Source organism: Halyomorpha halys, unplaced genomic scaffold (genome assembly GCF_000696795.3).
Source record: "Halyomorpha halys isolate HHAL.00 unplaced genomic scaffold, Hhal_1.1 Scaffold257.1, whole genome shotgun sequence".
NCBI lineage: Eukaryota > Metazoa > Arthropoda > Insecta > Hemiptera > Pentatomidae > Halyomorpha > Halyomorpha halys.
The window spans coordinates 1,223,653-1,241,391 of NW_027104967.1; the positions used below are offsets into that span (position 1 = coordinate 1,223,653).

Sequence of the window (17,739 nt, forward strand, 5' to 3'; positions counted from 1 at the left end):
TCCTACTTTCCTAATACAAAATGAAAATTTTCCTAGTAGACTTCGAAAATGGATTTGTTGGATGGTGCTGGCCTCTTGCGGTGGTTATTAAAACTACTATTCTTTACCTTCCTTGATTTGTGCTGCTATCTTTACACAGCGAGTTGGACTATTATTAAAAATATTATATAGCTGTATTTTGACTATGGAAACGGCTGTTAAGATAGTGCTGGCATCTAGCGGCACAAATTAGAACTATTATTTTATGCTTTTCATGATTTGTGCTGCTATCTTTAAAAAGTTAGTTAAACTATTATTTTAACTTTCTTTAAATTCTAAATTGTCATTTTATTCTTTTTTTCTTCGTATTATGTTTCAAAGTTAAAATGGTTTATAATTTTTCAATTATATTTATTTAAAAATGTTCTTATTTGGCTATAATTTACTGTGTATCAATAATTGTACATTCTAGTATGCTCTTATTAACTTGATAAACAGTGGAGATAAAATGTGGAATATAAAATAATGATAAAATATTTTTTAATTATTTACTTTTTTGATCATGTGTAATTATATAATATACTATATTCTATGATTGAAATATTGTTTGTGATAGCATTAGAATTGGACAGTAAAAACTAATGAAGGAACTTTAAATCTATTAGTACAAGAGCCCAAGAGAAGAAAAAAAGCAGTTATCTCACCCCAATTTTTGATTATTTTAATGAAAGCTATGTATAATTAATAGTCAAAATTGATGAGACTGCCAAGTATAGGCAGGGTATTGCTAAGTATAGGTTCAAAGCGAAAGAAAAACTAATTTTTCATTCAGAGCTCTATATCTTAAAAAGTAGGAACAATACAAGAAAACCTAAGAGTACGTCATTTAAAGAAGAGTAAATTTGCTAAAATATGAGCCCTAAAAGAGTTATTTACGTTAAATAGTTTTCGAGATATAGCTTTTTAAAAAGCAACATTTCATAAAAATGTTGTATGGGATGTACTGAAAGATCAGTAGTTAGTGAATTTGAATTTGAAAAATTTATATCTCAAAAACCATTTGACGTACAGATGTCTATTAACACTCAAATTAAAGCTAGTTTTGTATTATGATGTTTATCTTCGTAGGAGTAATAGTTTACATGAAATTAATTATTTCACAAACCCCTGGTGCTACCAATTTAGATGCACACTTATCAAAGCTAAGGGGTCCTAAAAGAGAATATTGAAAGAAAAAGAAGTATTTGTCTCTCCATTGCCATCTTGGTCAATCCATAGCCCCCCTCAAAATTCCCATTGACTGAAAAATTAACCATTTTTCATCTTTATGCTCATGAGAAGCTTCTTAAAAAAAACTAAGATAAACATGAATGTAGAGCGGCTCTGAAATTATACAAAACTATATAATATACAAAATTTAAGACTTATAGGTATCGATTTTATAGAGGACTAGAGAATGACCATCAATAAAAATATTGAATACATTTTCATTATCTTTCACATCCTGGAACCAAGTGAAGAGTTTAAATAAGGGGACGAGGGAGCACATATTGTCTACTTCCTTCTACGTGTCCTGATCATCTTTCAGCAGAAAATTTTCTTGTGAAGATTTTACAAATGGACTACAGATTGACCGAAAATCATATGACATGAGGTAAAAAGTGCTCCACCTAAAATTCAAAATGTTTTAAACCGATATATGAGATACTGCTGTGAAGATTACAACCATTTTTTTAGGTTTAGTACAAAAGAATCTGGTATCACTGACTTCAGTCTGCAGGCTGACCTCAGCTTTGTGACAGGACTACAGAATGACAAAACGAGTATTTTATAACTAGACAATAATTAATGATTAAAGTTTAAAGCGAGAAGCAAATACTGGTTTCAAGAAGGGAAATAATAGAAAAATAAAATGATTCACATTCAGATGGTTTTTCATTCTTAAAAAGCTAGATAACTCAAATCGCAAAAAAAATTAGAGAATGACATAAGAATTATGAATTCATTTATTTATATTTTTTGTTGGATGTTCTTTACCTGGATATTTTTATTGTCTATAATAGTTTCTGAGTTATTTACATTAAGTTTTGTGACCAGATTTATTTACTATTCTCAATGGACCTAATCCCAAAATAAAGAAAAACAATAATGGATTCTAAATTAAATAGAATCTAGTACTTTGAGTTTTTGATTTCCAATTTCTTCATTCATAATTTTTTTTAAATTGGAGTCTGAATCAATACATCAAGTGTATGTTAAGGCATAGGATACAGATGTAAAGAATAAGAACTTTGTATGGTATGAATTATTAATTTTTAAGGTCCATCAATTAATTTGGTTAATACAACAGTTTATGATAGTAAGTTGAACATGATAAGTCACTTATTAATATGAAATAAAATATCAATACATGTTTTTGATGTATTTAAGATTGGAATATTTTTTTCTAAGACATGAACATAACAATATTCTTCGAAAACTACAATTTTCATTTCAATCTGTTTTTAAAAACAAAATACTGGTTTCGGTTGATTAATATTAAATTTTACTAAAGAAATATCATTTCTACCCAAAAAGTTAGAAACAATATTTCCTACTGCAATTAGATCAATACAAAAAATATTTATATTAGAAACCTCTTTTTAATTAAAAAATAAAAATACATCAACGTTAGGAACAATAAAAGATGAGTAAACATTATAAATGACCTAATAAAAAAAAAGTTATTAGTTGATTACACTATTATCAGAAAAACTTTAATTCTAATATAGCAAGGGCCGTTGGGTCAGAGAAAAGTCAGTTCAAAAATAAAACTTGGCAGCCATCATTGGAATGTTTTCTGAAACAGGTCGCTCCTCTTTTGGCAAAAGATGGAAATAGAATAATGATTCAACCAGCAAGCATCTTAGCCTGTAGAAATAACGTTGTTTACATTTATTCTTAATTAAAAGTAATTTACGTCATTGTCAAATAGAACTGCTTATATATATAATAAATACATCTGATTGATAAAGTATGTTTCCGATTATTTAAAAAATAAATTAATTCATTATAACCTCCTTCATTACTGCATTATTCTAGATTCCTAGTAATACAAAATCAACTGTTAATTAAAGGGATAAAAATACAAAAGACCATGTGAGAGAAGTATTAAATAAAATATTTTTATTTTAAGTGTTGTAATAATGTGTACCAAACAACTTTTATTTTGAATTAAATTCATGTATTTTGATATTTAAAGCATTAATAAATAAAATTTAAAAAAGAACATGTATCAATGAAAATATATTTTTGTTTACTTTTAATAAAAACAAAGCTATGAAATAATTATACAAGATATTATACATATATAAACACAATAAATCTTTAGGGTTTTTTTCTTTCATTACAATTCCAATGTTTCCTTTTTTGCCATTTTTTGTTCACACTGATACAAAAAATAAACCCTTTAATCCTCAATGACTAGAATCTAGTGCTTTGAGTCCCTGATTTTCTACTTCTTCATTCATAAGAGGGAGAAAAAAAAAAAAAAAAAAAAAAAAAGTAGGAATGAAATAGAAATTAATAAGAAAACAGTGAACAATCCTATAACAGGACCACAATTACAATTATGTACATTAACGCAGGCAAATAACTATCAACATCGTGCTTTAAGTTTGGCATCATTCAATTTCTTAAATACATAAAATATTTATTTACACAAACACTTGCGTCATCTTCATTTGTATATCATTCTCTACTATATACATGACCCATAATTACACGCCTATATTAATCATTCTTTACAAAATTCTTCAAGTTTAGCACATTAACGTTTGTTCTTAAATGTAAAAAAAGAACAATAAGTGCTAATACAATAGTAATCATCTTAAACACAACTATTGATGAAATGTATATAGTTGTGCTAAGCAGTAGCGTTCACAACTCCATTGATATGAAGATCCCTAAACCCGTACATCTGAAACAATAAAAATATCATAAGTGAGAGCTATTAAAAGATCACCTAAGCTAATACCCTAAAAACCTAGGCTAATAAAAATTAATTTAGACTTTTTTTTTATAAAAAAAATATAAGTTAATTTAATATATAGAAAAAGGAATAACTATTATATATTATAATGATTACCTTTAAGATTTTTGGAATTGATTCTCCACTAGCCAGACTGTTTAGACAGCATTGCACCAAGAGAAAGATACTTAATTAACTTAACTAAGGTAAATTACTTAATTCTCTTTAATATATATTTTAATTTTAAAAATATAAGTATTTATTCATATATACATTTTTAACCCATATATTATATATATCTCTAGGCATACATATATCCTACATAAATTTTTAAAAGTTAAATAATTCTGTTTCTATCCTACAATTTCACAGAACAATCATATCACGGTTAATAATAAATTTGAACTAATTATACTAACACCACATAATATATATTTAAATGCATTTATTTCTTATTTCTAACTTTTTTTTTGTTTGTTATTTTAGCATTATTTTCTAAAAGAATATGCTATATAAAGTTTTCAATCCCAGGTACTTACTTGGAAATCGTCATCTTCATCTTCTGATTCAGAGTCAACTTCTGGAGAAGCGCCATAAGCCAAAAGAGTCTTGATGATACCTGTATGACCACGCGATACACCGTAAGGGGTAACTCCTGCATAATTTTGGACGGCTGGATTCGCTTTCATTTCTCTGAGCAACGTTAGAGCCAGCTGTTCATTACCTGCTTCACAAGCCATATGCAAACAAGACATTCCTCCTTTACATTCCTGGAGAAAAAAAAATTATGTTAAATTATAGAAAAAAAATTATCTTGAGACAATTAGTTTACTTATAGATAAAGCAATTGTAAGAAAAGCAGTTACACATAGCAAACATGAATTCATTCTTAAATACTGTACAAAAGATTACTTATTTTTTATATTCTTATGCTATCAATGCTTAATAAGTTTTACTATAAAAATCAAATAATTAATTTTTAAGAGGTAAGCTAGTAAATGCTGTTACAAATAAATGGTTAATAATTTTAATCAATAAAAAAAAAGGTTTTCAACTATGTACCAAGTATAGCAACAAAAAAGCTATAAAAATTCTGACTATCTACAATTTACTTGTGTTTTCAACACATTTGATTTTAAGTTACAAGTAAATTGAAAAATATTAATAGGCTTACCCTGGCATTAATGTTGGCTCCGAATCGAATAACAAGGTGCCTTAAGATATTGATGTGTCCTCCCATTATGGCAATATGTACACATGTTAATCCTGTAATACATAAGTATTATTTAAAAACATTGAAATAAACAATATTAATTAGATTTATAAAATTTAGTTGGTTATACAAGCTAAAAATTAATAATACATGTATTGTATCTCATCTAGTAATTTTCATAAATCTGTTATATGATTGAAAAGTTCTATTTAAGTTACAAGATATAATATCGAATGCACAACACGATAGTAATATGGGTTGTAAGATTGCTACTATATTAATAATAATTAATATGACTAAGAATTTTCTATTTCAATAGGAAAAAAAAAACTACACATTTTAATTTAAAGGACTAATGGTAACAAAGATGGATAGGTGAATCAAGAATCAATTCAAAGAGTCAACTCTCATATGATTTACACAATTGACTTTTGAGTTGTTTGATCCTCTAATCAGGAGAGTAGAAGAAATGAGAGTGGTGTGTATATATATATAAAACTACTATTTGGGACTAAGTTCGTCGATTTTCATTTTGTTAACTTATAAAACAAATAATTTAGTTCTAGTAATTAGAATTATGCATTTTTAACATGGTTAAAACAAGCGAACTAAGCTTATTTACATTTTGATACGATAATTATTTTTTGTGTTGTTATTTCGGACCTCGGTATCCATGGTGTACAATATTCTTCTTATTTTTGGATCCTAGACCAACTTCCAGGTATCATTATCATACCAAAATTTATTGACAAAGTAAAAAGAGTCAATGAAGTAGTGTTCCAAACAAAGAAACGATCCACTTCAGGTAGTGAACCTTTGGGAATCCTTTAAATAAATGAAATTTACTATTCCAACAGTATTTTTGCAATTTTATCGCACATTCGCAACAACTGTACTTGTTATTGGTGAGTATTCTATTCATTTATTTTTGTATTCTTTTAGTTTACTATATTCCATTTTTACATCTACCCTTTTTATATATCATCTTTTATACAACTTTCTATGTATATTCTTCTAATCTTATCAAATCTTTTTTTATAATTTAGTTGTCCTCATTTAGCCCTAAACCATTGTTTAGGGCTAAATGAGGACAACAAAATTGGGGTGAAACGTTGGATCCTAATAGTGTTTTTCTGCTATTTGTGTATTTTTCATTATCTTCCTAAAATAATTAGATAAAGCCAACTAATAATCTTCCAATGAAATGAATAGAACATGCTATATCTAATATTAGGACTTAAAGTAGGGCAAATACTACATAACAAGGTGTCAGTGAAGGGTATTCAAAGTAAGTAACTTTCAACTATATACTCTTAAATTAAGCCACTTGGGAGATCGACATTACTTAAATATTAGCGATCATATGATAAATGTACATAGTTGTGACCAGATGATTACCAATGGTGATCTTCATTAAAATCTTACTAACTACAAATGAATTTCATGGCATTATCGAGGGTTGATAGAAAAAAAAAAATCATATCGGAAGTAAAAACACAAAGCGGGCTATTATAGTGAACCCCACTTAGAGATTTGACTATAATAAGTACCACCGAGGGGAAGCCCCATCGGTAAGGCATCCCTGGACCTAAAATTAGAGGCGTTGGGTCTATTTCAGGAGCGGAGAGCTTAATGGACTGGTCCAAGAGACCGGGAGCCGCCTTAACTGGCCATCTCGAGTCCATTATCCTAATCGTACGGATTAACTTTGCAAATCTATAACTGTAAATACAGCCAATGGCCACAAACTACTTCCATTCACGGCAATAACGTCGCTGTGATTAGTTCTAAGCAAAATTATATGGCAACGCGTAGTATTTTAGCAAAGCGATCAATGAATGAAATACTAGGTATAGCACAAGTTCGACGTTAGGAAGTTTTTAAGTGTGCAAATAGTTTAACAGAAAGAGTTACTACCCCTCCCGCATTTCTCGGGACAGTCCCATTTTTGAGTTTTGAGTTGTAATGTTGGCGTTATGAGGCAATAAGGTGCGACAGTTCTCAGCCAACTATCATGCAAATACTGATAGTACGACTGTAGACGGCACAGTTTGCACAATCGCAGTGTGAAAAACATTTCCTGCATTTTTACTACCCAGGATAACTAGCATCCTTGCAGCGCCTTGGTTGTAGTGATTTTTTCAGTTTTAACCTAGATAGTTTTTACTTTCACTGACATCTATATGGAATATATAGTAAGGGAAAGTATTGCGATTGTGAAAAATTTTGAATTCGCAATTCAGACACGGAAATACGTGTTTTGAGATCTCCTGAGTCTAAGTCTTAAGAGTCTTCAATACCAGCTAGGTCTTATCCTCATTAAAATAAATCTGACAGGGAATAAGTGACGAATTTACAAAAAAATTATTCCTCTGAAGCACCTTAAAATTTTGGTTATTAGAAATAAATAACCAGTTCTCATTGTTAGCAATAATAAACGATGGTTAAATATGAAATATTAAAGAATTTTACGAATAACCAAAGGAGAAAAATGGCGTTATCTGATCTTTCCCCGTTTTATTATCTTTTGTTATACTGTCGTATTCTTGGCAGGAAAAAAAAAATTCTTTATTCCCACCTCGAGAAACCCTAAAATATGAATTTTTATAGAATAGAAAAATGAAAATTTTTTGTTAGTAATTTTCGCCTTCTCTGGTCTTTAGATTTCCGTTTTGGTGTAATTAAACAAGAAGAGATAACTTCAATACGAGCTGAGCCATATATACAAAATTTGAAGACGTGTGTAGGGGGCTGGTGAGAGTTCTTTGATGCGGTGCACCGCACAAGATTTTTTTCTTTTTTTTTACAATACTGGATGAGTTGAAGAGACTTTTTGACTCGTAAAGGAAATTGCCTAACCTCGGTATAAGGCAACACTGGTCATTATTGCAAATACCTCACTAATAACGTGATAATTCGCTACCGAACACAACTTTTCTAGTCTTGTTAATTTCTTGCTCTATTTTTTATTTTCTAGTCTATTTCCAATATAATAATCAAATCAAGTCATGGAAAGATTTGTTTTCAAGTTGTTTTTAAAAAAAATTGTATTTTTAAAAATGATAATATCTAGTATTGGTTTGAATGTACCATAAATATATATTAGTTTGTGTAGTGTAGTACATAGTTTTCTATTAATCACTTTTTATACACCTATTTACGAATTATTAAATATAATCCTCTCCTCTACCGGACATTCTTTACGTGTCACATTTCTTTTAGAATAGAAGGTGGTAACAATGAATTGAATATGGATTAAAAATCCCCCTTTCTTAATTGGTAACATAATAACAAAAATCTTGAAGGTTGAACCGAATAAACATGCTCTAATCGGATATCAATAGATGACAGGATGATAATCGATTAACGCTTTCATGACGTATAAGGTTTCTGTGATGTAATCGCAACCTGAAACCTCAAGGACTTTCGAATCACAAACAAATTTTAAAGAAGATACATGTCAAATCGGTCACCTAGAGAAATATTAATTAATTATTACGATAAGAAATATGTTTACTTCTAAGCAAGCAAATGGACGAACGTTTTTAAAAGGAGTCAAATAAACTTAACGACAAACCTAAATGGATATCATGAGAAAGTATGTAAAGCGGACTCAGTGTTGCCGACCTTCAGGGCAGCATGAGCATCTAGTATACCAGCGTGGAAAACTGTTGAAATATGTAATACTTCAATTTTATGAGTGATTGTACTCATTAAATTATCACACAATTGAACAATGAATGAATTAGGTCAATGTAAAGACAAAATACAAGAAAACATTTCAACACATGGCCGTACTAAGAGGGGAGAACTGCCCCCCAGAAGTGGAAAATTTGCCTCTCCCCCTCCCCCAGTTTTGAGCCGAGTTCCTGGGTACGCTCTTGTTTCTAGACTAAATTCAATATCAATTCATTTCAAGTAATGTATGATACGGCATCCGTAAGCAGAATTTAACTTAAAACAAGCTTAAACTATGCACAGCTCTTCATTAATTAATGACAGAAAATACTAAACAAGCCATTAAAGTGCCGGACAGGGATTGGCGCTTGAAGATCCTGAACTTAACCCATCATCTTAAGTGCCAAGGTGGAATTCTTGGTTTTCCCCAAGATTGTTCTAGGTCTTGACCCCGGGGATTTCCGAATAATATCTGAACATCAACCATGGACACACCATCCATTCCTAAACTCCTCATCATGTAAGATCCTTATGATGAACCTGGAGATGATATCATCAAAACGTTGGGTTGAATTGAACTTTTTACAACTAATAAATTAAAACCTTTTTATTATTATTTCATGACTGGACACTGTATGGAGCAGTATATAAATCTGAACATGCAACAATATTTTTAATTTCACTTACCTGTATATAGAATATAGAGTAGTATAGCAAAAACAAAATATTATCTTTTTGTTCACGATTTTCGATTTCCTTTAGATTTTTTATCGTTAATCCCTAAAACAGCAATAACTTCAACACGCGCACACCAATCTACGCAAAACTTGTGGACGGAGGTGGTAAGTGAAAGTTATGTGATGTGCGCACCGCACCAGATGTTTAATAAGTTTATGAATACAGAACAATTATTCCAATTAGTAAGTAGCAATAACTGGATAGACACGCTTAGTAATGTACGCAGGCACTGAATTTATTTTAGTTTCATTTCAACACGTCTATGATAGAAATATCGAGAGACGGCTGAGGCGGAAGGTAAGCAGGATTAAATCTGTGTCCGCTTCAACCAAAATAGACGGAAGGAGCGACTAAGAATAGGTCGAGTGCGTGTCTAATGCTTCCAATAAATTAAAGGCGAACCTAGGCTGAATTTACAGCACAATATTTACACAGACATGTATTTAAAATGGTGTAATTATGTAAGAATGAAGGAGAATTATGGAACGAGAGATCTCGCTAAGATTGCATTTGTCGATTTCAATAATTAAGAAAAAGATAAGTAATGTTATCAATAGAATACACACAACGTGTGGAGAAATATTACTTCGAACAATCGCTGGCTCGAGAAGAAAACTACAATAGAAGTGGGGGAAGAGAGGGCCAAAGAAGAAAGTTTTATGGAAGCACGATGCCGTTTGAAACGGGTTGTTTCCAGGGTATTGGCCCATCAGTTTGGGTTTTCCCGGGCCCTTTCTCCCACCTGGGGAATCCCTACCTAGTAATCATAAAACAACTTTCTTGAAACATAATCGTATAGAATGGTCCCTTCCTTCAATTTATAATTCTTTGCAGTTCTCGAAATATTATAGTGATACATTGGAATGGCGTCACATGAGAATGACGATCGTGAGGGGTTTTCCAACAATCCCACATACTACTTAATGAGTAAACAAATTAAAAAATCAGATAATTCGCAATTGCATTAAGTGTTTAAGTTTGGCAGGTAGTAAACAAATATAAATCCTTAAATATATATTATAGCCTTAAATATTTGATATATTCTATAGACAGTGGTTAGTTATTGACAATCGTTTGGACAGTCTATAAGAGAGACACTAGTATGTCTATGGTGATATCTTCATAGCCCCTCCTTTTCAAAATAAAACTAAAGCTTTTTTGTCAGATATACCACTATTTAAGCAAAACAGTGATATGATATGTAAATTCATAAGATTAATACATAATTGTTTTTTAGAATAAAAAATAAATTGAAAACAATAACTGCAATGAACAAAAATGATGAATTATTCAATGTTATCATTCCCTTACATAACACCTAATTATTGAAATGCATATATACTAAAAACATGAAAGGAAACTAAAGTGAAGTAAAAAATAAATACAGGTTTTAATTTAAAAGAACAAAATTGTACTTCTTAATTACTATAAAAATTATTCATATAAATATCTCATCACCCATCCATAGATAAATAAATAATAAATGATGTTATAAAAAATGTAATTGAAAATTACATTTTTATGCATTTAGTTGCAAAATAAATTGTGCAACTAAATGCATAAAAATGTAATTGAAAATTAATTTGATAATAAACAAATGCTAAAAAATTAAAGTTTTTTCCCTTAAGATCTATGTAAAAGCAATCATAAACACAATGTAAAATAAAGTAACATAAGTGCATCTGATATTCATTAGCATTTAAAAGTTTTATACAAGAAATGATATTGCAAAATATATAGTAAGAGGAATAGTTCTATGGCTTTTGGAGATATGGAAATCATTCCTTCCTAGATAAAATCATCAGGTTTTTCCTATGACTATTGGATCTTATTCACAAAATGTATGATGCTAACAAAACAATTGCATTTCAAGAATTGCCAATTTCCGAAAACAAATAATAATGTAAATATAATTGATGAAAACTGTCAAATAAATCATAACAAGTCAGACACAGTCGAAAAGAATGTAAATAAATGTGAGATAACTGAAGATGAAGTAGGAAGCCTCAAAACATTGGAAATAAAGATGTAATATAATAAATAAGGGAAATTTATATTGGAAGAAGTTCAATAATAACCTAAGTATATACATAAAAATTAGTGGAAGAATATCAGCAACAACACAAAGAATTTAAATAATATACTATAGAATAGTTTGAAGACAAACTATTCACAATAACGATATCTTAATTAACACTTAATATTATATATTATTAGTAACTTCATTTTAAGATAATAATGAGAAGGTGGACTGTTGAAAGAACTAACTGTAGTTAAGTAAGACTTAAGTGATTTATAGATCCACCTTCGTCATTTTGGAATATTTGAATGGTATTTACTACTCTGATACTGAACAAGACGTGAAATAAAAAGAGAATATTACTGCCATAAGATATTTAAACTTCGTTTAAAATAAATATTAATTATGCGAGAGAAACTTAAAAAATTATGAAAGTATATCACAATAACAAATGTAATATCCTGTCTTTTGAGGATTTATTAAATATAGCTAATTAAATTATACAAAGAAAACAAACCTACCTTCATAATTGTAAAGATCTGGTAGAGGTGGCTTAATTGGGGGCGCTGAATATTGTAGTTGAGCAGCTAAAACTTCTGGATAAAATACAGGTTCTGTAAGAGCTTTAACGCATGCTAGGTCACCGGCTGCTACAGCAATGTGTAGAGGTGTGTTACCGTCATGGTCAACTGTTCTAGTGTCAGCTCCAGCACAAACCAACCGCCTGACTATTGACGATTGCCCTGTTATTACAGCGAGGTGAAGAGGGGTCTAGATAAACAGTAAAATAAGTTATTACTAAATGTCACTGCTACTAACATAAATTTACATATTCTTTTATAATTCGAATCATACCTGTCTCATATCGTTCCTGATATCTAAAAATGAGGCTCTAGGTACAAGCCTTATTAAATTAAACACTACATCGACAAATCCTTGAATTATAGCTATATGCAGGTACCTAAAATCATATAAGCAACACATGAGCTAATCGTTAGAGTAGATAAGTAAACAACACATGCTGGAAATGGTCATTCCAAACTATAAATATTTTGTCAGCAACTAAATAACATTGATCTCTTATAGATAATAACCAAACAACATTTAGAATCAAATAATTGAAAGTAATGACCAATTAAATACATGTTTCAACTAAATATTTGCACTTACGTGTCACCTTCGTCATCCTGTTCAAAATAATATTCCCAATAGGTTCTGGTGGTTTCATGAGCAACAGGTTGATTTAGGCTAGGAGGCTCAGGGACTCTGATAGGATCTGGTTCAGGTCCAATATTAGATTTACTAACCATAATGTTTGTTTTGTCATCATAATCATTACCAGCATCATCAATGCACATTTCACTCAAGTGATCAGATAATCCAACATCAACACCACTATCAAGCCTTGAATAACTCTTCGAATGGAGATTGTCAACATCTGATTTAGAAGTCTTCGGGGATGGAGATCTAATTTCTTCAGAAACAATCGTCTCGGAATGAAGGTTGGCCCCAGATAAGAATCCGGAATCTGTTCGACCAGAATCATACAAAGAACTATCAGTCCCATCTTTTTTAGATTGTGTGCTAAGTTCTGCTGAACTCCTTCCATCTTGGGCTTGTTTCGCTTGATCTGAAACGTTGCTATTTTTGTTAGAACCCTGTTTTTGTCCCCACATAGTGAAAAAGGTAAACCTTGAAACCAGATAACGTTCAAATAATATGGGCTATACGATCTGAATCAATACTTGGTCTTCCAAACAATAAGGCACTTTGCACTTAAACTATTATAAACAAGATAACACTAATCGATAGAATTAAACTATTTTGTAAAGAAAACAAACGTAAAACTCAAAGAGCATGTTAACTATACGGTTCTCATGAGCACTGTGGAAACAATCTATCACAGGCCTGAGGAGGTTAGAATAGAAAGGCAGTGAGAGAGGGGAGGAGCGCAAGCGCAAAACATATAGGGATTCCCTAAGCGCCTCTCTTGTGTAAGTTTTTTAGGATTTGATCACTTTGAGTTGTTTATTCTTTAATATTTTCGCCTTTTGGTTTGAATATAATCTTGTACCTAATAGAGATGTAAGAATTCACTCCTATGACATTTTTTCCTTATGATATACTAATTTTTATTCGTTAAATAACATGACCATAATAGGAAATGTTTATTTCAACAATTTGAAATCTAAATACTTCCCACAAATGGATGAAACGTGCAATGCCAATCAAGTTTATATTCTGTCCATAATAATTATCTTTTTTAGTTATCAAAACATTAATAAGGTCTTCTTACGTATTTCAAAATCTGTGAAAAGCCAAAAATAGATGTGTTTATTAAAATTGGATAGTTTTTATGAGAACAGTATATAATTAAACTGTACTGAATGAGGTATTTTTCTAATCAATTAAATATTTTGCATAATTAATTGCAAAAACAGATCAAGTGAAGTTGAGTTTCAAACTTTAGCCAATTAAATCAACCAAGTTTAAGTTCAATGTTCTCGAAATTAAAATTAGAACAAAGTAATATTTTGTGAATTGAGCTTATTCTAACATTCCTTAATTATTTTGAGAGAAAATCGTATTCCCATCAGATATAGATTAAGAGTACATTTTAAAAAATCCAAATATAAGGTTCATTTTATGTAATTAAAAATTTGTTAAATTACTTGCATCGCACATATAATCAATGTGTAGAATGAATACGGATACTTCATTATTAGCATAGCTTTATCGGTCACAAGTACTGTCAGAAAGGATTTTCTTGATCCTGACTATATATGTAAATATTGCGATACATAAGACAGGTAGGATTTAATTAATTCCTATAGAAAAATATTGATAATAAGAGAAGAGGGTAAAATATTTTTACCTATTTTAATATTTTATTTAGGAAATTCCAAATCATAATTAGTAATTTTAGGAGGTGCGGGTAGCCGCGGGGTAAGGCCCGTACTAACACGAAGGACCCGAGTTCGAATATGGCTGGGGAGAAAATCGTTTTCTGTTACACTACATTTAGCCGTGAATTAACTATTGTGGATTTTGGAGCCTTCCTAGGGTCCACCCAGCCTCCTAAATTAGGTACCCTTTAAAACCTGGCGGTCGAGAGAGATTCTGACCAAATCACCTCCTTGCACAACCGTTGGTCTAATAACAGTGCTCGATTTAATGTAATTTAAGTAGTAATTCTAGATAATGTTTAATAATTGGGACTCATACTCTTTTATGCATTAAGGAGTTAAGAATGCCAACAACTAATTAAAGCATGTACTGAATCCAAAGGCTTAGCTAAGAAACGCCACACAACTTGAAAATTTTTATTATTAACTGGTACTCACATATTATAAGGGAAGCACTCACACAGCTTTAAAGAATTAATTGTAAATGAACATTACTATAATCGATACGTGAAAATTAAAAATACATTTCAGCGTTCAGTGATATAAATGAAAGTAATTATTTAATTTCCTACCTTTTTTTTCTCAATAAATCCTTTGGAGGTTTATATCACTTAAGGTCTGTCAAAACGTAATTGTAGGTTACCTCTGTGTGCATTTCTAGCCGAAATAATTCAAAATTATAAAAAAAAGTAAACAATTCAAAGATACTCAGGTTCAAAATGTTACAATAAACTATACATGCTAGTAAAACATTTATTCACTGAAGTCATAACAACGATTGCATAATTCAAAACCTAGTTAAATTAACTTTCTGTATAAGAGTTAAATGCATGTTCATCGAGGAAGACTTTTACCTTCGAAAGGCTGTACGAGTTTGAGTAGAGCAAGGACATACCTGCCGATTATAACGGTACAAGGTTTGAGGCTTCCTTACAGAAAATATATATTTCTTTCCAACGTAAATGTATAAATATTTGCTTAAAAATTTGTAAACCTCATTTAGGTATAAATGTATTTAGAAGAAATAAAATTTAAGTACCTATATAACATTTACTTATTAAAGTTTATTTACTTAATACGGGCTGTGAGGACTGACTTATACTTCTTTTAGGGAGAAGATGTAAAGCTAGGAACCTAATCCACCCTTTGTGAAAAGGTTTATCTTCTTAACACATAATCCCTTCACGGAATATAGCTCAGAAGGAAGACAGAAATTTCGCTTTAATTTTTTATTACTTTTATGAAAGCTGTGTAAAAGAGTCAAAATTGATGACTCTGCCAACCATAGTCAGGGAAAACAAAAAATGGCGACTGTTCCAAAGATATAAAAAATTAATTTTTGAGTTATTTTAAGTAAAAACAAAACGAAGTTTTATTCAGAAACTGTATCAGTTTTTACCTTGACTATACAAGGGATATGATAAATATCATTAAAAAGAAAATATTGAATTATTTAGCAAATTTACTCTACTTTAAATGTTATGTTAAGTTAGTTTTAAAGTATTTTGATAGTTTAATAGACAAACGGTTCCGAATGCAAAATTATTATTTTTTAACATTTTGATACAGCAGCCATTGTTTATTTTCCCTAACTATGGTTGGTAGACTCATCAAATCTGATTTAGCAACTATATATAATTTTCTTTTAAGTAATGGAAAATTTGTGTGAAAATTTAATTAAAAATTATTGCCTAAATTCATGTCAAATCAGAAGAAAATAGAAACAAAAATATTTTAAATAGTAGGAGGCTATCAAAACGGCCACTATTTTCGTTCAGAATTAAAAAAATAAAAATATTTACAAATACCTTCGTTTTCCGTGACTTTAAAACAGCAAAGCAACAAAATGTAAAATAAGGGATGAACATTTTTAGCTAAAACTACGATAATTAGATTAGACATCAGTAGATATGATTAATTACGTCAGCCAAGTAAATAGGTCATTATAACAAAGATATAATTTAACTAAATGTAAAATAAATAACGTAAAATTAAACACTAGATTGTCATACACGATCGCTCTGTTTGGATATATTAGATTAGTAGCTATAACTTTAATGGCTTTGAAAGAACAATATAACCCACGCCTGCGTTCCTTTTCTTGTGGTATTGTGGGTACTGTATAGCCTCTGCCCGGTATAAATAAAGTTATATTGATAGAAAATTTATAATTAGGTATTGCTGACATTATTTTAATTATTGAGATCCTTATCTTAAACACATGGAGAAAAAGATCGTTTTCATAGGCACAAGAATATATAAAAATGTACTGTTGAGGTTTAATGATTTAAAATAAATCTTCAAATGAAATAGAGCTTATCCCATAACAAATTAAATGAATAATCTTTTAGATTCTATACAATTTCATATTTATATTTTTCAATATTATTGTTTATATAATTATGTACGTCCTATATATATATATATATATTTTTAATAAATGGAACCTGTATTGTACGGTGTTTTTACGCAACGCCTAAATGAGGTCGTCGGTTTAACAAAGGGATAGAAGGCCGGGGACAATAGCTTTGAGCGAAACAAGCTAAACTGATAAGCTGGGGAAATCCAAAAGGTGTTCCCTTGAGCATAAAATTATTTATTCTTCAGCATTATGTCTTGATCAAGTTATTAGCTGAGCATGTTAGCTTGGCGATAACTGCAAAAAAAAAAAAAGTACGTCATTAATGACGCAAATTAAACTAGTTTCAGTTATAACAAAGGCATAATTTAACAAAATTACTTTAAACTCTGGAAGAAATTTAGTTTAGGCTTGAGGCAACCAGTTTTGACAGTCAAAAACAATCAGAAGAATGCGCAATATGTTTTAAAATAGAAAAACCGTACTACGTTTTCAATGATAATCATAACGTACAACGTATACCTACTACAATTAGCTAACTAACATTTTGCTAAATTGGATTAATAGTACAGATCCTTTCAATAACTTGACAAGTTCACATTTTTTTGTTGTATTATACACCAGTTTGGAAAGTTATAATTACATAAACTTTAGAAATGGTCGTAAAATGACTTGTTGAGTTTTAACATTCTTCCAGAATCATGGACAAAGATCCCGTCAAGCATCCCACGGGTGGAGTACCCCATGCACTTCACGAAGAGTAAGGCCACCCGACATCGGCCAGCCACCGGAAGAGGATGATCCTGACGCAGACTGAAACCAGGAGGGTAGGATCAG

General features: G+C 30.3%; 1 protein-coding gene across 1 annotated transcript in view; it reads right to left on the reverse strand.

Annotated features, from left to right (window-relative positions):
• Positions 1-3,487: 3,487 nt before the first annotated feature.
• The window catches only part of LOC106680363 (NF-kappa-B inhibitor cactus), a 74,530-nt gene continuing 60,278 nt past the window's right edge, over positions 3,488-17,739 (reverse strand). The window contains exons 2-7 of the mRNA XM_024364372.2: positions 12,808-13,267; positions 12,493-12,598; positions 12,159-12,408; positions 5,163-5,254; positions 4,528-4,758; positions 3,488-3,937 (exon numbers count right to left, since the gene is read on the reverse strand). Of these exons, the coding sequence (XP_024220140.2) occupies positions 3,884-3,937; positions 4,528-4,758; positions 5,163-5,254; positions 12,159-12,408; positions 12,493-12,598; positions 12,808-13,267 (1,193 nt within the window). The 3' untranslated portion in view covers positions 3,488-3,883. The remainder of the gene's footprint in view (positions 3,938-4,527; positions 4,759-5,162; positions 5,255-12,158; positions 12,409-12,492; positions 12,599-12,807; positions 13,268-17,739) is intronic.